Source organism: Halichoerus grypus, chromosome 5, assembly GCF_964656455.1.
Source record: "Halichoerus grypus chromosome 5, mHalGry1.hap1.1, whole genome shotgun sequence".
NCBI classification, from domain to species: Eukaryota; Metazoa; Chordata; class Mammalia; order Carnivora; family Phocidae; genus Halichoerus; species Halichoerus grypus.
In genome coordinates this window covers 132,506,310-132,528,053 of record NC_135716.1, presented here as the reverse complement: position 1 = coordinate 132,528,053, position 21,744 = coordinate 132,506,310, and the positions used below count along the sequence as shown (strand labels likewise).

Sequence of the window (21,744 nt, the reverse complement as noted above, 5' to 3'; positions counted from 1 at the left end):
AACATCAAATCAACCAATTAACCTATCTATATTTGAACTTACTCTGCCTTTTTTCCAATAGCATGGAAAGTATGGAATCTGTCCATGCTCTAGCTGAAGGCTAAGCTCTCTACTGTGTACCGCAGCCCATGTTTTCATACACTCAAGAATATTGCTTCTGAAGATATTCACGCTTTCCTTCCTCATCACATTTGCCCTTCATACTAGTTTAAAATTTTTCAACCAGTGTGTACAATCAGAACTTTTATCTCATAACTAAACAGCAGTTTAATAAGACTCAATAATTGTTCACAATTTTGTTTGGTTCATATCTGCTTAAAGAAACTGAGAGGATACAGGACTATGTTTTTGCTAAAATCTCTTCTAGTGCTATAATTCGAGGTAATTATAATAATCGTTAATACTTATAGAGTTCTGTTTCTAGACTAGACACTGTGCTAAACACTTACATGCATTATCCTATTTAATTCTCACAACAATCCTAAAAGAGAGGTACTATTATAATCTTTATCGTATAGATAAGGAAAGTAGAACTTAGAACAGTTAAGTAATTTGTCTGAGGTTACATAGTAAATAGCACAGTGAAATTCAAACCTGACTTCACAATTCATGTTATTAAATTGTTACACCAATTTTGTAACCTCAATTGCATGCACACTACTGCAGATGAAAAGTTACTATGTCTTTATAATATTTATATATTTAGTATCAATAAATAGATACAAAAACAAAATTAAATTGTTATAAAACCCACAATAATTTTTATCTCAATATGCAACAGAATTCACATTACACATCTTTTCTTTAAAAAGATTTATTTATTTGAGAGAGAGAGGATAGTGCAAGTGAGGGGAGGGGCAGAGGGAGAGGGAGGAAAGAGAATATCAAGCAGGCCTCACACCCAGTGCAGAGCCTGAAGTGGGGCTAGATCTTGATCTCACAACCCTGAGATCATGACCTGAGATCATGACCTGAGCCAAATCAAGAGTTGGATATTTAACTGACTGAGACATCCAGGGGCCCCTATTACACATCTTTAAAGAGGAAAAGTTTTAGCATACAGACACCTTGGAAAAAGATCTAATTTAGTCCTATGATTTTACAGCTAGGGCAAAAAATATAGTTATCATTTTCTGTCCAGGTTTTTAATAAAAAATAGTAATGTCAAATGAAATGAAACATTGTCATTTTATAGTACATTACATTGAGAAATCAAGTTATTGAATAAGAAGTTTCTATTACATCTCAGATATCACATATATATCTTTACACATAGAGAATGGATATTAATCAATCTTGGAGTAAAATATGGAAGAAAAACTGCTTCAAGTTTGTACTTAGTAAAGCAGAAATATGAATAACCTTGTATTAAGAAGCATTTATAATTTGCATTTTCTTCCAATGAAATAATAAAGCCAGTGTGCCACCAGCTTGGCATTTACTTAAATGCTTATAAAAAGTGTTTAGGGACTGATTTTTAAAGTTGGCTGAATATTGGAATTGCCTCAAGAGTTTGAAAAATACTGATGCCTACTGATATAAGGTAGGGCCTGAGCATGTATTGTTTTAAAACTTTTGGTGATTCTAATATGCAACAGTTTGAAAAACACTAGCTTAGAGAACTGTTAACATAACTAAGGAGGTCAGTCTTCAGCTGAAGGCCATTCCATGACTTGATTTCAGGGGATATATTGTTATTTTAAGTATCTGATAGGTGTATCTCCCTTGACTACAAAATAAATAAAGGAAGAGATTTTCTATTTTATTCATCATTGTCTCTTCATATCTGGAATAATAAAAGGCACATAGTAGTTGCTAAATAAATATTTTGAATGAACACATGATTGCCATATACTTCTTTTACACCACTATCTTCTAGTAGATACATGAACGTAAGAATGCAAAAGATATTTATTGAAAAATTGAATGATTGAAGCAGTTGAGATAAATGTTTAAAGCAAACTGAAGACTTACATGTGCATATTTAAAAAACACATACATATATAAATAGATTAAAAGTAGAAAAAGAATATACAAAAGAGTGCAACATTTAGCATAGAGAATTCACTGAGTTTTTCAATATTCTTCACATTCTTATACTTAGAAACAAGGGTACCCCTAAACAACTAGTACTTTAGCTAATATTCATAAGCACATGTACAGATGAAGTTAATTTCTTTTAAAAACCGAATTACAGCTTAATCTTGATAAACATGTCAGTTTTCAAAATTCAAGTAAGTAAAATTTTAGTACACACCATAATAGCTTTTACAGGTGTTGTATTAAAAAAAAAAAAAGATTGTTACTGGTTAAAGTATCTGGTACCACTTTTGTTATTTGCTCTCAGTTGAAACCTATTAGTTTCTTAGCAGTCTTACACTGATAAAAAATTACTTTGGTACCTCTTTACATACGTGTTTTATTTAGAAAAACCTTATTAATAAATAGACTTCTTTTTTAGAAGCTAGATTCTTAGATATGGCTTCATTTACCAAAGTTCCACAAGTATTACATTGTAATTTTTAATTCAGTTAGTATCTTAGACTACGAAACTTTGGTTTTTTTAAAATTAGCATTGGTTGTTTGATTGTAGGTTTGTCACCAAAAAGTACTGCTTCGCTCTCCGTGGTTGGGAATCTTTTCTGATATATCAAAGGATATTCCTTCTGAAACTTAAAAACGAGGTGAGAAATTAGAGGGTATTTTACATTTATTATCCTAGCTGAAGCCAGTGTTCAACATTTTATAAGAATTCAGGGCCTTTCTCAAACATGTATTTCAGAAGTGAGTATACTTTCAATTTATCCTTGCCTTTTCCTTTGCTTTCTCATATATGAAAGGTATAATGTAAGATTTCTTAGATCCAAGTTAGCATTAATATTCTAGGATTCTCTTCTGATATATTCTCCTCCTAAATTCCAGATCTTCTTCCTTTCCATTTGTAACAGCTATGAAGGTCATAATGATCAAATATTTCATATTTGAGTATCTCAGACCTGGAATTAAACTTGCCAGAATCATGTTGCTACTGGATTTTGATGGAGATAAAAATTCTAAATGGTAATAATGAGTCACTAAAAGTTATGTATTATAATCAAAATATTTTAATTGTTTTCCCAGGCTAATCTAAACTATAATTATAAGAAGTAAAGGAAGAGTATCTTTTATTATTATTATTATTATTTAAATTTCAGGATAAAGAGTAAAGCCAAGCATGTAGGCTATATAAATAGCCTATATATATATAGTATCTAAAATCCAAAATATTAAAATGAGAAATTAGATTCTAAATGTTATTAAATAACAATCAGCAACAGCATATTGAAAAATATTACATGATTGAGAACTTGTTCATTCTCTTACCTGTTTTAGTTTTTTCCTTTTCTCCTTTAGAGGCAAACTCTTGTTTTTAATAATATTCTCTAAAAGTTCTGCAATTGCAGCTTGTGAGGTAGACACTTTTTGTTCATCAAACTCCCGAGCACTAATCTGCTTGCAGTATGAATACGTTGGCAAAGGAATAATCAGTCCATCTCCAGGATTTTTAATCTGTTGTGAACAAAATGATATAGTACAAGTCATTACTTCTGTTCATGTTCCTATTTGATAAGGGTTCTTTTGATGGGATTTAGTATTAATTTCCCATCAAACATTCAATACTTTCAGAAAACTGTATTATGCAGTACACTAGTGATAAATCCCAGAATCTAAATCCCAGACCCACAATCTACTAGCTTTGTAGCCTTCAGCAAGTTATTGTACTACTCTTGGTCTGTTTCTTCATCTGTAAAATGGGGATTACATGAGATAATGTATATAAAGTGCTTAGCACAGAATAAGTATTAAAGTCATCCATCATCATATTGCCATTAACCATGTATTTTATTCTTTTAACTACAAAACAATAAAAAATCAAAGTGATGTTTTAATTCATTTTAAAACATTAATGTTCTGACATAGTATTCATCTACTGTTTTTGAGGTGTAGAAGCATGAGCAGATACTATATCATCTGCTGACAACAGAAGGAAATTGTAAGGATAATTATGATAAGCCAGGGCAATATTAGAATGATATATATGGGAAGAAACATATATGTGAAATATATGTGCTGGGCAGCCAAAGATTGAAAATAAGACATCTTGTTTTTGGTTACTCAGTATTCCTGCTCTCCTTCTTGTAATAGTCGCTTCCCATTCCAGCTCCACTATCCTCACCCCAACCCCCTTAAAGATTTTATTTATGTATTTGTTTGAGAAAGAGAGAGCGAGAAGCAGAGGGAACGGGACAAGCAGATTCTGCACTAAGTGTGGAGCCTGATGTGGGGCTCGATCTCACGACCCTGAGATCATGACCTGAGCTGAAATCAAGAGGCGGATACTTAACTGACTGAGCCACCCAGGTGCCCCTGTCCTCACTTTTTTTGAAGAGCAGATTCTCCTCTAATCTATGTAGAGCCAGAGTATGGCCCTGTCTCTAATGCACTCACCCTCAACCACCTAAAGGATGTGTATTTAGCCTAGACTGAGCCAGAGTCCATGTGAAGAACTTTTAAATTGGTAGGTAAAGGGGTAGTTCTTTTTTCCTTTGGATTAAAAATGCAAGTCTGTGCCTTAAGAACTTTAATCAGCCATGTGCCCCCTATCATGTGAAGGAGCCATTTGTTAAATATAGGACCAAAATGGAAATAAGAGATGGAAACAGTTTTATTGCTATTTGAGTCCCCAGATTCTGTCTATATTCCCGACTTTTAGAGGTTATTCATGTGTGCTAATAAAGTCTTCCTTTTTAATTAGGCTAGTTTGAGATGAATTTGCCACTTGGAACTGACTAATGCAGAGAATTTTAAGATTTACAATACATACATAGCCCTTTTTTAAGTAGTCAAGATGTTTATCCACTGCAGTCTGTAAGTAAGAGGGTACTTGAAGAATTTCCTGGTGATGATCCATTAAGAAAGAAACTAATCTTGCAGCAAGAAGCTCATCAAGATCCACTTCTTCAGCACAGCATAGCACACACCGAGAAAAAGTGTTTATCATCTAGAAGCATATTAAAAGATGTGAATTTAAAACCCTAAGGTTTTATATAAATAAGAGTATCAGTAATTTCTGGGTATCATGCTGAAGTACTGAGATAAAGTGATAAGCAGACTTCAGCTTAAAAATGAGGACAATTAATTACATTAGAAAGGTAAGAATATGTTATTCTTTTTAAAGTACTTGTTAAGTATTTCCTTAATGTAATTCCAAAGGATTATAAAAGGCTTAGCTTTTTCTTTAATTTTGTCACAATTTTATTGGTAAGTACCATGGGTTCCATTAGTATCATATAGATATGTCACTTAAAGAATGTCAAAGAACAATGACTTATTATATTAAATTAACCCCATAAAACACAAACTAGGAGAATACATAACATGTAAACATTAGTGGTTATGAGGTTGGTACCATTTAGCTTTTGGAATTCTGGAAAATAGCTTTTAACCCTTATTCTGTCAGTCTTTAAAGACAATTCATACATACATTTTTCAATTCCATCATAAGGAGTTGTCAAATCCTGGGTTAAATTTTGTGTTTCAAAACTCATTTACTTGCATTCATATCCATATTACCCACTAAGTGTAAGACACACAAACACACGCCTCATTCTAAAATAATTAGTTATCAGAATTCTAAGTATTTAGTACATGATAGATGAGGAACATATTTATTGAATTGAAATATTTTTGGTTTTATTCCTACATGTCAGACATGTTTTCCTCTCTCCTTCCAAGACAGTCCTCAGCTTTTTATTCTTCTCTCCTAGCTTTGTAGCTCATTTATTTTCAAAGCTCCAACTACTACCTCTCTCCAAATAATCTGCCTTCTGCCCTAATCTTTACCAGGCTCATGTTTCTAATAGTCTGCTGGATAAATTTCACTTGGATGTCCTATAAACTCAAACTCAAAAAGTATAAAACTGAAATTATTTCCTTTCGATTCATGTCTTTCAAAGTATATTCCTCTACAAACTTCTCTATGCCTTTTAATGGTGTCACAATTATTCAAGAATAATTCTTCCTCTTTAGATTGGGTCTATCATTGTTAAAGAACTGTCTTTAATGAGTGGAAGAATAGAGCTCAGTTCCAGATTCCTTGCTATAAGAAAATCATCTGAAGCTGCACTGAGGAAATGGCAGCTCTTGAAAAGAGAGCGAGAGAGAGAGAGAGATCAGATACTATTTTAAGAGTTCATTTCCAATCAATATCTGTATAAAATGCTTCCACCCTCATCCACTACTGCTTCACAGTAGTTTGTCCCAATTTCTTGCCCACAATGATATGCTATCCTAATTCACGTATTTCATCAAATACAACTTTCCCACTACCACAATATTTCTATTAATTCTCTCCTTTACAAAGTTATAGTGCCCTTATGCTTTTAACTGTGCCTTTATCTCCTCTTTCTTCCCCACCAAACAGAATTGGCTCAAGGTAATGGAATATGGTCTGATAATCCAGGTCAATCACTATGATCTGTTAGGAGTGAAGAAGCAAAGTGCTCAGACAAGATAAAGATCAGGATATGAAAATTTAGCATACTAGGCCCAAAGGATTAATGTAGCAACATTCTGCTACTAGGAAAGATACTTTTAAGAGCTTTTCTATCCCAAGAATCTAGGTTTTGAGATGACAATATCACTCAAGTAAGTACTTTTGGATGATTTGCTTTTCTTTTTTTAATTTATGAACCAAGGCTTATTCTTTCCTTCAGAAATCAACTTACCAGTGATCTTGTAGCCATTGCATCATGAAGTTGGGGCATATCAACATTTTGACTCATTCGGGAAATCATGCGCATTAAAAGTTGAAGCTTTCTACGATTTGGTGGGGGCAGTAACAAGCAACATAACTGTAGTGCATCGATGGCAACCCTCTCTAAATGAGGTTGTAGCAAACCTAGAAGGCAAAATTATACCCCACCCCCGAAAAAAATCATCAATGACACTAGTTGCTTTCAAACTATGAGCATACACAATTACATAAAGAATACTGTTATATAAATACTAAAATACATTTTAACTGTCCCTAGAAATTTCCACATTCCTCAAAAGCATGGTAGATTCTCATTACTTTCTTCATAATCTATATGAGTATTAATATCCTTTATGTACTACAGATAAATAAAGTGACTCAGAATAAGTTAAAATGAGGTAAAAGAAATAAGGGTTTTAGTTAAGTAGAATAAATCTTGGTTATGCCATGACAAAGTCTTTTACAATAAAAACCTTTCCTTTTGGAGGAAAAATATAAAGCAGTTTCAGAGAAGAAAAGACAGGTAAACAAAACACAGTTAGTAAACACTAAAAGTTAATATTACATGCATCAAAAGCATCAGCCTTACTTTGTGTGCCAGTCAACACAGAAGAAGCTGGAGGTAAAGAATTTTCTGAAAGTTCTATTGTACTTTTGCAGAGTCTCTTATTGATTGTGGTACTAGACTCTCCGAGTTCACTTTCCATAGCTGTTTGCACGCTTGTGCTGCCTTGTCCAAGATTTGGTTTCATGATAATTTCAGCCACTGGCATATTGATATAACTACTCCTTCTTGTACTACTTCTTAAAAGTAAACTCTGAGATCTACAAAGCTGTTTTGACTTGCATTTCCCATTACATAACTCCTCTTGGTCTTGAACAGTCAAAGTAGAGGTTCTCTTAAAACCAACACAGAGTGGCTTTTGATTACTTTCCTCTGAATGAAGATTCATTAGGGATTCCTGTTTGGTCTTAGACTCTAAAAACTGCTTATTATTTTGTTCTTCTATATTCAGAACAGATTGATGGAAGACATTGAAGACCTCCTTACTTGAACTCCCTGGTAAGTCTATAATTCCTTCTAAAGAATGGCACCTTGGTTTGATGTTAGAGGATAGAACATGCATACTACTTAAGCCTATTAAATTATGACAACTTCCTCCCATTATGTCATTAGCACTGGCTCTTCTATTTTTAAAATTAACTAGCTCCATTTTCTTAGCACATTTTTCTTGAAATCCTTGATCACTTATCTGCGGTCTCTTAGTAGTATCTGATTCTTCTTTGTTTTTGTCTTTATGAAGCAGACTGAGAAGAAGACACTCAGTTGATTTGAAGGAATTCAAATTGTTTAAGCGAAGGATTTTTGAAGACTGTGGATCATCTTGGATTTTATGTATCCCACTGGGTCTATCTGAAACTGTGACGTAGCCACAAACAACTACCAGGAAATGAAACAAAAATTAAGATGCAACTGTGTGACAGTGGGCAAAAATAAAACAAAAACAATAGTAAAGTTAAAAAAAAAAAGCATCACTATAGTATATATTGTTAGTACAGTACAAATAGCAGTTGCTTAATTCAGAAGCCACTTAAATAGGACACATGCAACATTCAGTTACAAAGTGCAAGACTAGAGGCTTTCCAACTTGTGATATAAATAACTTTAAAATTTACTTCAACAGTCTGATTAAATTATAATTGAGTCAAATACATTAAAAAAATAACTGGTTTCAGTCTACGAGTATTAGAAAGCTCTTAATTATAAGACAACTATAGTATAATAAAACTTATATATTTGGTCTTTGTCTCTAGTACCTGATATAGTGTTCCTAAGATGCTTGGAATTTCCAGAGTGACAGGAGTCTTTTGTTTTTCATAATGCACCTGTTTGAGTACATCTGAGTTTATGCTAATGAGGAGACTTAGGGCTGGACTTGCTTAGAAGTTTGGAATTTTCAGCCTACCTCAGAACTCCCTGGAGGAGAGGAGGATGTGGGTTGAAGATTGAGTGCAATCACCAATAACCAATGATTTAATCAATCATGCTTATATAATTAAATCTCAATTAAAACTCTGAAGTAACAAGGCTAAGGGAGCTTATGGGTCGGTGAACATATGGACATGGTTGGGAAGATGGCATCCCTGGAGAGGGTATGAAAGCTCTCCACAGCCCTTACTTTCATATCTTGCCCTGTATACTTATACTTCCATATGGCTGTTCCTGACTTGTATCCTTTATAAAAACTGGTACTGTGAGTTCTGTGAGTTATATCAATTATTAAGCCCAAGGAAGGTTGTGGGAACCCCCAAACTGGTAGTTGGGCAGAAGTGTGAGTAAGCCTGAGGACCTCATTAACAGGTGGTACCTGAATGGAGGGCAGTCTTGTGGAGCTGAGCTCTTAATCTGTGGAGTTTGCATTAACTCTGGATGGTTAGTATCAGGACTGAAGGATTTTGTCCCTAACTTGTGGGGTCTAATCTAACTTTGGGTAGTCAGTGTCAGAAATGAATTGTAGGACACTCAATTGATGTGGAGAACTGGTGTTGGAATGACATATTTGAATTATTGGAAAACAACATAACAGGAACCAGAGTATTCCCAAATTTTAAAATAATTCATAGCTTGCCACCTTCATATTTACCTACACTTTTAGATCTTTTAAATTATGGGAGACTTGAAAAGGTTAATAAGATAAATTTAAATAGTAAGTAAAAGTCCATACATACCCAAAATGCTTACAAATAATTCATAATATTCAAAGGTAAGCAGAGGTTCAGGGAGATCTAGAAAATAATCTGCTATTGTTCTGAATACATCTCGTTCAAATCCAACATAAGTTGGATTACTCATATCATTATTTCTTGGCCCTACGAAACAGGAGGCAAAAAAAAAAATTGGCAAAATGTATTTTATTTTAAATAAAAATTTTAAATATGCCTGTAAAAAGTATAAAACTTGTATTTCATGAAGGAGCTAAGTTTAACAAATTCTGTCACAATTCAAAAATTTAAAGAGTTGTGCACATCTCATTCTTTCTCATTATGTTTTCATTAGAAATATGCAAGCAACTACTAGCATTTTGTTTTAATATTTATATACCTGAAAATTGTATATAAGGCAAAATTTGAAATATATTTTAAAGTATTGTTATTTAATGAGATTTTATTACAATTCATTTTATAAAACAAAGAATATTTAGAAAATGCAAATAATCCTTCTAAATTATCTTTTGTAAATTTACATTTTCATGAACAAATTTTACCTAACACAAAGCATGCCCTTAATGAATTTAAATAATGTCTTTATATTTCCATTTCATTAGCTTAAAGTTCTTGAAAGAATCATTCCTGCTTATTATTGTTTTACTCAGAAATAAAAAAGTGAAGCTCAGAGTAACTTGCCTAAGATGAAGGAGACATTGGTGGTAAAGCTAGAATTAGAACTTAGAGCAGTGTAAGTGAGAGCTAGACCCAGGACCTTGAGGTCTAACAATATTTAAAGTATGCTCCATGGACTACATAATCAGAATCATCCAATGTGCCTATTAAAAATATAAGTTCCTCTGTACAGACCAGAATTTATGGAGGCGAAGCTAAGAATTACTGACTTAGAAATGTTTGCTTCTGGCTCACTAATTTAGTAGTTTCCAAACGCTGATCTGGGAATCTTCACTATAAGAATCTTCTCTGTGGAATCAACTGAATGAAACCACCTAATGAATCAACCGAATCAGAATCTTTGGCTAGTTTCCTTAGTTACTGTAATATGCACTCAGGTTTGAGAGTCACTATTCTATCTTTCTTTCTTTCTTTCTTCTTTTTTTTTTTTTTTTTAAAGATTTTATTTATTTATTTGACAGAGAGAGAGAGACAGTAAGAGAGGGAACACAAGCCCGGGCAGAAGGAGAAGCAAACTCTCCGCCGAGCATGGAGCCCAATGCGGGGCTCGATCCCAGGACCCTGGGACCATGATCTGAGCCGAAGGCAGACGCTTAACAACTGAGCCACCCAGGCGCCCCACTATTCTTTTTTTCTTTTCTTTTCTTTTTTCTTCCTTCCTTCCTTTCTTTCTTCTTTCTTTCCTTTCCCTCCCTTTTCCTTCCCTTCCCTTTCTTTCTTTCTTCTTTCCTTCCTTTCCTTTTCTTCCTTCCTCCCTTTCTCTCTCTCTCTCTCCTTCCTTTCTTTCTTTCTATTTCTTTTTCTCTTTCTTTCTCTCTCTCTCTCTCTTCCTTACTCTTTTTTTGTTTCTCTCTTTTTCTCTTTCTCTTTCTTTCTCTCTTTCTTTATCTTTCTCTCTCTCTTTGTTTCTCTCTTTCTTTTTTTTTTCTAAGATTTTATTATTTGACAGAGAGAGAAAGAGCACAAGCAGGAGGAGCAGCAGGCAGAGGGAGAAGCGCTCCCTGCTGGGCAGGGAGCCTGATGCAGGGCTCGATCCGGGAATCCTGGGATTACGACCTGAGCCCAAGGCAGAAGGCAGATGCTTAGCCACCCACATGCCCCACTGTTCTTTCAAGTTAAAATCTTTCTCTTCCCAAACCCAAATAATCTCTCTTACTTCTCTGTCTCCAAGCTTTTGTATTATCATAACAAATGTGAGCTCATGCACTAAAAAAGGATTAAAGAAAACAAATCACACACATTTAATAGCTTAAAGGCTAATATGGATTTACATAGAGCAAAATAAACATCTTCTTAAGGAGGATAAGAAATATTCTCAATATGTAGAATAAAAAATTTTGATAATCATTACAAAATTTTCTAAGACAGAAAATACACCTACTAGAATTAAAATACAGAATTTATAGTTAGAGAATCTAGGTTTGAATGCACAGCTCTTTGTATTATCAGTAGACTTTCAAAAGCCTTATTTTCTCTTCTAGAAAAAAACTGGGGATAATATATTAATCACTGATTCCTGTATGTCACAGGATTACTATAGGGGATTAAATAATAACTACAAGTCTAAATACTACCTCTGGCTAGATATATTGTTAAACTGGAATCTAGTAAATTACATATTTGGTACCATTTAGGTATAACATAGACTGGTAAGAAAGGGAAGAGAAAAAAATCCTTCAACATGGGATGTCAGAGAAATCCTGAAAGTCTAAGTATCGGAGTTGCTAACCATGAACCAAGGTATGAGAGAGAAGGGCAGTTAGGTGAGGGAAGGTAGAAAGAGAAACTGAAAAATCGAGCTTATGATTAAGACCTTTACCTCAATTTGATAAATAAAATCTATCACTTACATTATTTACTTTATTGCTATTTATTCTGTTATTTTGTCATATTGACACCCAGTGGACAACAGGGAATATATACCTATCTTGAACATTATTAATAAAATACTCATTTCATAAAACTAGAAAAATCCTTTTATAACAAAACTGTCAAAATATAATTTAACTTTTGATGATTTATTTATTATTTATTTTTAAGATTTTATTTATTTGACAGAGAGAGAGAGCACAAGCAGAGGGAGAAACAGGCTCCCCACTGAGCAGGGAGCCCGATGTGGGGCTCGATCCCAGGACCCTGGGATCATGACCAGAGCTGAAGGCAGACACTTAGCAGACTGAGCCACCCAGGCACCCCACTTTTGATGATTTAGAAGCATATATTTCTGCATATTTTTAAAATTGACTTTTAAAGCAATTAGGGCTTTATACTTGAACTAGGGTCTCAAATTATAAAAATCAATTATTACTGATCATTATGGAAAAAGCTTGATGAACAAGATGCTAAAAAAATGGTTTGCTGATTAGTGACAGATTTTTTTCCCCATAAATATAAAAGTCCCATTAATATATCTGATGGAGTACAAGCATGTCATGAAGCACCTCAGTGTTGAAGCCTTGTATAATGGCAAGGGGACTAAAGTAGATTTTATGCGACTTTATTTCTGATTGAATCTTTCCAGCTTGTAAGAGCTATGTTACTTACAGGTTGCTATTTGAATTCTAGAGGCCTCACTAAGACAACTGATGTAGGTTATACCTAAAAATTCTGTAAGATCCACTAGCCTATGATTTTATGATTTATGAAAACTGAACCATAAATGATGAGATTGAATTATAAAATCATCATCTGCATAGAAAAAGTTAAGGATTCTATTCCGCATGCAAGGAAATGTAATCAGTTCTACTAGATTGTCATTTAAACATCAAGAGAAACTGGCATACTTTATCAGGACCTCTAAGAATTATTTTAAAAATCTCCTTAGTTCTTGTTAAATGCTATGAATATGAAACATATATATACATACATATTTTGCTTGTTTAACTTACAATTTGCTAGACACTTCATGGCAGATAATACCCAATGAGGAAGGTCATCTATACAAAAAAATATTTACAGTTTAGAAAATCACACAACTTTTATGATAGTATATTAAAATTTTACACTTACTATATATATAATTATATGCACACACATATATGCATGTGTATATATATATGCATGTATGTATATACATGTATATTACCAGGATTAAAAATTATTATATGTTTAACAAGACATAAAGCCAAAATAATATTTTAAAAGACAAGGTTAAAACTTAACAGAGATCTTGAGTTTGATTCTTTCCATGATACATAAACAATTAGTTATCCCAAAATTGAGGATAAATTATTTTGGTGGGGGTTAAAAATAAATTAATGTTCATCCTTGTCCACTACTACCATGTTTTCTTTATCCTCATTTCCGTTCTAATTATAGCTATGCTATTAGAATATTACTGATTTGAGTGAGATCTATGATTGAAATGAGCTATATTTGAATATTAGGGTCCTTTCACAGTGAGGCTTCCTTAAAATCTTTCATTTGCCACTAACTGAAATATGCTGCATAAAATCTAGTAGTTTTTTGACACCCACCAAAAACCATACATACACTTGATTTGAAAAGTTTATGGTTATAAAGAACAGAAAGCTTGAATAAGATAATATACTATTAAGTATGTGATTTTAGGTAATGAAAGGTGGCACTGGACCAAAGCCATATGCATATGCAACATGACTCTTAAGTTTTTGCTTTTTGTTCCTACAGTTTAAACCTTAAAGTTCTTGCCAACAGAAAGAAACTCAAGTAATGCATGCCAGTTAATTCTCCAGGCAGCAATTGATTATAAAAAATGAGTCAACACTTTGAGATTTATTGATACATTTCTTGAAATGTTAAGTTTTGTAATGCATCTGGCTTGAATTATATCCCTAATTTTTCCATCTGAGATCTAAAATCAATACATTATATCAATATATATAATACAAAGCCAGTAATCTTCAAAATATCGGCTTTGAGAGTTTGGGCTTATTTTATTGTGTGTTACCTCAGTTTTGCGTATATGTCTAAACCTGTGTAAATTTATATGTAACTACTCACATAAGCTCCAGGAAGTCATGGGCCATTTCCCTCTTGTTCATTACTAAATCTTTAGCATAATGCCTGGTACATTGTAGGCCCTCAGTAAAATGTAGTTATATGCATAAATACCACTTAGGGGCTAAAATAATAGTATGAATAATATTCACTTAAAATGATTACTAAAGCACCTATGATAAAATAATAATTTCCCCTTGATGCTCTCTCAATTAAAATATTCTACTTTCTATATTTTTAGTCTCTCTGCACCCCCACTATAGCTGTAACCTATGTTAGCAAGTTTAAAAGATTCCAACTTCTTTTACTGATACCAACCTGATTTGTCTTGTAGTATAACTATTCCATGTTTACTTGTATTGGTCATGTTGTACATTACGTATTGAGGAACTACTTGCTTTGGATTTATGAGTTCTTCTAGGGATGGCACACCTAAAATGGTTTGCAGGCTAAACAGAAGAAAGAATACAAACTTCTTTTTCTCTATAAAATAAGTGGAATAGGATATAAATATGAAAGAGTATTAATGGCAAACAACGCCATCAGAATATTTCTTTTCTTAAACCAAACTTATAAGATTTATACTTAGTATCCACTTTCAAATGTATTTATCTTAGTAACCTTGAAAGGATTCCAATATAAGACTCCAAACTATAGGTATAACTTTGATTCAAAGAAAAATAAATCATACTGAAAACATTCTATTTCTACTGTACTAGAACTATAACAAGAGAATTTATTAAGAAACATATAAGTTAAATTCTAAGATTTTTTGCATTTGTATTATCTTGATAAAAATGTCAAATTAACATTCTAAACACCTCTGGAACTTGGTTAGAGCTTAGTTTTAGCTTACTAGATCAGAATAACATATCTCCAAACTTCTTCAACATCTTCCTGGCTTATTTCTCTATTATCAACTGAGTTTTCTTGATCTTCATTGATCATTTCATGGTTCATTTTCTCTGTATTTTCCTGGAAAAAAATTACTTTGGTTTAATATATTATGCTCAAATTAAGGAAATACTGAACTGGCACAATTCCTAATATTTTGCAATTTTATTGGTAAACAGTCTACAGTGATGCTATAAGGTAAGTATCACTTAAAGAAATAATGTTAACATACGGTAAAAGAGCTTTTTGCTTTTGTAGCTGCCCCTACCACCCTCAAATCAATTTAAAACAAAACAGGCTTAAATTATACAAATACTATTTCAAGTATGTCTCACTACCATTTTAATTATTGTTCCCATGGGTTCTATGTTCTACTGTAAGACAATTTACACACATATTTTTGGAACACAATGTAGGTTAAGAGACTTCAGTATTGGCTTCAAATATTAAAGACTTACATACTTTTAATGATTTTATAATTAAGTACATGGTAATTACATTTAAACTAGTAATTAGTAAAAGGGATGTTTTACCTGAGAGAAATGTAATCCAAGTTTTTTAGGAGTTCTACGAGATAAATTTCGTAATTTAAAAATGCTATCTTTATCTTTGGAAAAGTTTTCTATGCTGTTTTTTCTCAGTTCTGGATGCCTTCGTGGAAGACTTTTAAGCGGAGAATTTGCAGGAAATCTGGTTTAAGAATAATATGCAATTAAGTAATGTAAGATCAGAAACAAATTTTTAATGCCTGTTTATCTAAAATAAAAATCACAAAAGAACTGAATTTATTTATATTACCAAGGAATGCAGATTCTACATAAATAGATTTTCCCATTAAACCTTTAAAAAATATTTTAATAGTTTCCTACTTTCCTTAGTATACTGTACGTATTTTAACTTTATTATCTGGATAATTCAGTTATTATTGGGATCAATTCTGTTGAAGAAGAAAATGGTTCCATTTTCTAAATTTCTTTGACAAGCGATCTAATTTATATATATTTTCTGACTTTGTCCATTGTGCTTGTTCTAATTTCCAGACCTTGGTCTCTGTTACTCCTTTTGATTATAAGGCTTTTTCCCCCCTCCAGTGAAATAAAAAATATTTCAAAGATACAAAAAAGTACAGAAATATAGACAACATCCATGTATGTAATCATCAACTAATGCAATTGTTAACATTTTACTAAAGACTTCATTATTATTTTTTTGTTAAATCAAAGAAATTCTTTGCTTATTCTATTTCTTTCTCTCTTTCTGAGGGGAGCCATTAACTTGCAGTTAGTATATTTCCTTCTTGTTCATGATTTTATACTTTTAATAAATATTCATAAACAATATATATGGTTTGGTGTTTTTACATTCTACGGTATCTTACACATTAAATATATGCATAAGTTTTTTGTGACCTCAGAAGTTCTATTATATTCCACAGTCCTAAAAATATATTTTATATTCCTTCATAAGTGTTTTATTTTCATATTTAGGTATTTAATCCATGTATAACTTATACCAAGTTCCCATATACAGTTGACCCTGAGGATGGGTTTGAACACTTACACACAATTTTTTTATAAATGCAATACAGTATTATAAAAGTGTTCTCTTCCTTCTGATTTTCTTAACTTTTTTCCTCTAGCTTACTTTATTTAAGAATACAGTTTATAATACATGTAACATACAAAACATGTATTAATTGATTATGTATGTTGTTGATAAAGCTTCTGGTCAACAGTAGGCTATTAGTAAAGGTTTTGGGGTCAAAAGTTGTATGTGGATTTTCGACCATGCAAGGAGTCAGTGCCTCTAACCCCTGCATTATTCAAGAATCAACTGTATGTATGAGTTTGCTTTTTCAGTACTTAATTGTTTTAATTTACTTTAAGCCCAGATATCATATAGGGCAATTCTCCCTTCCTTGTTCACTTCAAAATTGTCTTGAACTTTTATATTACTAAATGAACTTTAGAATCTGCTTGTCACATTTTATAAAAAAATTATATGGGATTTTGAATGAAAATGACCTGAATTTATATATCAATTTTGTGAAAAGTGACTTTTTTATGATATTAAGTCTTTTGATTCATCAACAGGATATCCTTCTCCACTTATTACCTTCAATACAATTTTATAATTTTCTCCAGTAAGGTTTTACACATTTCTGGTAAAGTTTATTTTTAAGTACTTTATAATTTTGTTACCATTATAAAAGACTAGAGGCAGAGAGACTAGTTGAAGAATTACACAGAATTCCGGGTAAGAGAGAAAAATGGTCTAACAAAAAGAACTATCATGGTGGAGAGAGAAGTGAACAGATAGAGAACTACTGAAGCAGTATAACAGACATGGTTTGTTAATTAAATCATATTTAAAGGGGAGAAGAAAGGAAAAGAATTAAAGCAACTAAAGGAGAAAACAGTGCCATTCATCTAGGTATAGATATAAGAAGACAAAATTTAGGTTAAGACATGATACTGATTTTTCTTTATGTTATATCTGAAATGCCTAATGGGCAAAAAATGGGTCTAAAGCTCAGGAGGTATATTTGGGTTGGAAGTTTGAAAGTTAAAAGGAAAGTAGATGAAGACATGGTAATAGATTGCCCAGGGAGAGAGGTGAAGTAAAGATAAGTCTAGGACCTTAAGAATCAGTAACAGCTAAAGGATGAATAACAGCAAAGGAGCTCACAAAGGTGACTAAGCTGTAGTTAGGAGAGGAAGGATTGGTAGGTGTTCTACAAAATGAACTATTCATATGCTTGTTATTGCAATTGACTTGTACAACATAAATCATCTTTGATACAGAGGCAAGAATTAACTTATAAGACATTTCATTTGAAAAGTACTAATTTTGTAGAGAAAAAAAGCATGGGTATTAGAATCCAAAGACCTAGTTTAATGATATATGAAACAGAACCCTGTGTGCATGAGAGAAAAAGCAATTGTGCTGGCCTGAGGGAGTCAGAAAGGCTCCAGAGAAAGCTGAAATGCAACTGACAGGAGAACAAATGTATTTACTAATCTGACAAACGTCCACAGCGTTTCAAGGTAGGAGAACATATTTCAGACATATGTAACAAGATTAAATGAAGCATGGTCTCAGCTTCCTCATCTGTAAAAAGGAGCTAATACCTATCCTGCTTAACTAATCCAGGGATTAAATAAGAAAACATATAAATCATAAAGCAGGGCTTCTGATACATGGTAAATCCTTAATAAATATTCTTTTTAACTTATGGTATATTTCTTCTGTTATTTATTATATAAAGTTTGCTATTATTTATTTTATCACATTTATTCTTAGATTATATAAGATTATATGTTAGTTGAGGGCAAGGACCTGTGAGGATTTGTCTTATAATTCCTCAATCTATGAAACTAAAGGTTAATAATGATCTGTTCTTGAAATGTTACAGCTTTCAGAATATGAAAAAGTGATAATATCTCACTCTATGTTATTATATATACTACTTAACATTTTAAAAGTTTTTTTTAATTAATTAATTTTTGATGTAGTGTTCCATGATTCATTGTTTGTGTATAACACCCAGTGCTCCATTCAGTACGTGTCCTCTTTAATACCCATCACCAGGCTAACCCATCTCCCCAACCCGCCTCCCCTCTAGAACCCTCAGTTTCTCAGAGTGGATAGTCTCTCATGGTTCATCTCCATTTTAAAAGTTTTAATTGTACAGCAATTAACTTTAACTTCTAAGTGCTTTTAATTGTACTAAGAGCAGTAAGTTTTATAAAGAAAACATTTCTTCTGAAGAAGCTGCAATTTTAGTAAAAGTATTATAGAAGTGGAGTTAAACTTTATTGTTAAGTAATTCAGTTTTGCAGTTATCTATCTGTTCAGTACCTGAATAGCTGACTGTTGTCATCAAGGTTTTCTGATCCCCATCTGCCTTTGATATCTTCAATTACATGATTCTTAAGAAATTTTCTCAGCAGTTGGAGAGTCTGTTGCCTTGTAACTTCAGGACCAAAATTGTTATTATTTCTTAATAGGTCATAAAGCCAATCCACTGCTTCTTCTGCTGTAAAACAACTGCCATATTTTTTAAAGTGTTGCCTGTGTTTTCTTAGAGGCATTCCTGCTCGAAAAGATGTGGTAATTTCATTCCACTGCAGAAAGAAAATATTTTTTAAAATATTAAACAACAAAAATTAAATATCTTACTGATTTGAAACAAATTAGACAAAGAAAATTATTTTATTCACATCTGATTACATTATAAACTTTCATGACAAAATCATTCATCTTATTTACTACAGAAAATTTTATATCTTATACTGATTTCTCTTTATTCTAGTATTGTAATAATATTTCTTTATAATAGTTTTTGACTAAAAGCACTTCATGGTCTGGTTGACTTATTTAGGAAACCTACAAATAATGAAGAACTGCAATGAATCTGGCTTAGTCTTCAATAGAGAAAACATTCCTTTTTTTTTTTTTAACCTCAACTAGTATTAGTAAAATGTTAGTAGCATTTGTGTCAGACACTGCTTTACATTCATTACTTCACTTTCATTCTCACAATTCTATGACTAGGTACTATTACTATTCCATTTTCATATAAGAAATATGAAGCACAGAGAGATTTAATAATTGGACCAAGGTCACACAGCTAAGTGATGAATCCAGGCATTCAGACCCAGGTTTGATTGACTCTAGAACCTGCATTCATAACTACTATGCTGGCCAAACAAAATTCACGGCAGGCAGTAGTTTTACTGGTAAAATATCTTTAATGTTGAAATACCTTACGCATTTACTATAGTATTTCTTATGTGAAGATACCAATAGCAAACATAGAACAGAAGGGTAAATTAACTAAGCTTTAAGTCCATTGCATATTGAATAACACTGATGTACCTACGTTTTAATAAATACACATATTTTCCAAATTGTCCTCAAATAACCCAAACTTTCAGGTTTGTGGCAGCTATAACACTGGAGCACCAAGGTGGTGGTGGTGGTGGTGTGAAATACACACATCACTCTTTAATTGAAAAATTCTATATTAGAGGCCAAGAAATCTGATTTGTAACCCCAACGATGCCACTGCTAGCTATGTTATCACTTATATAATCAATGCAGCCCCGACACCCACAACCAAAATTTAAGAGTTGAAAACACAATAACTATTCTTTTCTTCCCACCACACCTCCCCATTTCATACATTTATTTATTCAAGAAACATATTGAGCTGTAACTTATCCATAGGATAGCAGACTTTCACATACAGTATCCTCTTGGGATATCCTTTAAGGTGGGTGTATGCATTATTAGCCCGACTTTACCAAGGTGGGAACTGGGGCTCAGGGAAGTTAAGTCACTCTCCTAATTCCACGTACCCAGCGGCACTGTACTCTACTGGATTGAGAATCTAAATGCACAAATCCAGTGACTACCAACAGTGGTTCCCGTTGGGTATCTTAACTATTCTGGGTTTAGTTTTGAAACGGGCAGCTGTTACCTAGCGCTATTTCAATCGGTAGATCCTGCAGTAAATTCTCCAGGCCCAGCAAAACAAAGCTGTCACATTCGGGCTGCCCCCACTCTGACACTACAGAGTAACGGAACTCTTTCTAAATTCTTCTTGAATCCTGATGGGGGTAGAAAATCAGACGTGGGGAGCGGCTAAAATCGGAATATTCTATGACTTTCCAGGGCACGCCGACAACTGCAGGCACAGGAGTCGCTTAAAAAGGCTGGAGTATGATGCGCAGTCCCGGGGACGCGACCCTTTGGACTTATGGCTCACAGACTCAGCCCAGACCCACAAAGAAGGGGGAGAGGCGTGTCGCGCAAGGGTTTCCCAATGCCTGGTAATTGCCCCCACTCTCCTCTTCAGCGAACCAAGGCAAGGGGCTCTGGGACCCATCTGTCCGCCCAAGACGAAACTACGAACGTTCTCACGTAAAGGTGGTGGCGGCCATCGCGGCGGCCTGCCCGTCTAGTCGTTCCGCGCTGTCTTACCAGTTTGGTGGCCCGATAAGGCCCGGGAGGCACACTCCGACTCTCCATTCCGCCCGGCGGGCCCGGAGGTCTGTCAGCGGCTCTCGCAGTGCATGGCGGCGTTAGGCGACCCCGGGGCTCGGTGGCCCCGACGGCGGCGAGGCTAGGCACAACCGTCGGCCGCGCCGCCAATTTGAATAGCGCAGAGGGCTGCGCTGATTGGCCGCGCCTCCGAGTCACGTGGCGCGCCGCCAGGACCCGGCCGCAGTTGGTTTGCGCCGCGTTGCCTCTTAGGGCTGGGGCGCGAGCCGCGGATGGCTGGCACCGTCTAGTCAGCGCGGGGGCCGGGCCCGTGGGACGGGCTCTGAGCCTCACCCGGCTGTCCTGGAGCTGCTTCTCCTCCCTCTTGCGGTCACAGGCGAGGCGGAGTCGTGTTTCCACACTCAGAACCGGTGAGGCAGTTTAGCCACAGACTGGATGGTTTGGAGTCCAGGTTTTGGCTTAAGGGAATTTGAAATTTGAAAAGAAAAAGAAAAACAAACCCCAAGCCTTTTTTGCCTGGCCCTACAGGATCTCCAGCAGTGGTTGGCATGTAAAACAAAGCATCTCAGGGGCGTAGCTTTCACCTGACAAACACCTTGGTTTCGCTTTTATAAAGCTTCCTGGGTGTATGTCGCAGTGCTGTCATCCTGGTACATCTTAGCAGG

The 21,744-nt window shown here is 34.1% G+C and overlaps 1 protein-coding gene across 2 annotated transcripts; it reads right to left on the bottom strand.

The window, feature by feature from the left end:
* Positions 1–798: 798 nt before the first annotated feature.
* Positions 799–21,205, bottom strand: DEPDC1 (DEP domain containing 1). Of its 2 annotated transcripts, XM_036123037.2 has the most exons (12): positions 21,059–21,205; positions 18,932–19,197; positions 15,604–15,760; positions 15,033–15,151; positions 14,495–14,625; positions 13,087–13,134; positions 9,527–9,667; positions 7,386–8,237; positions 6,768–6,940; positions 4,865–5,041; positions 3,364–3,549; positions 799–2,672 (listed from the first exon to the last, which is right to left on the bottom strand). In XM_036123037.2, exons 1-12 carry the CDS (start codon positions 21,104–21,106, stop codon positions 2,532–2,534), a joined length of 2,439 nt encoding a protein of 812 aa, XP_035978930.1. In that variant the 5' UTR covers positions 21,107–21,205; the 3' UTR covers positions 799–2,531. The 2 variants fall into 2 exon arrangements, with proteins under 2 accessions (XP_035978930.1, XP_077929061.1); XM_078072935.1 differs by lacking the exon at positions 4,865–5,041.
* Positions 21,206–21,744: the final 539 nt, after the last annotated feature.

Coding starts and splice junctions, on each gene's coding strand:
- DEPDC1 (XM_036123037.2), bottom strand. CDS start 21,106: ATGGAGAGTCGGAGTGTGCCTCCCGGGCCTTATCGGGCCACCAAACTG. Junction 13,135..14,494: donor TATACTACAAGACAAATCAG/GTTGGTATCAGT, acceptor TTTTTTGTATAG/ATGACCTTCCTCATTGGGTA. Junction 6,941..7,385: donor TGTGTTGACTGGCACACAAA/GTAAGGCTGATG, acceptor TTTGCCTTCTAG/GTTTGCTACAACCTCATTTA.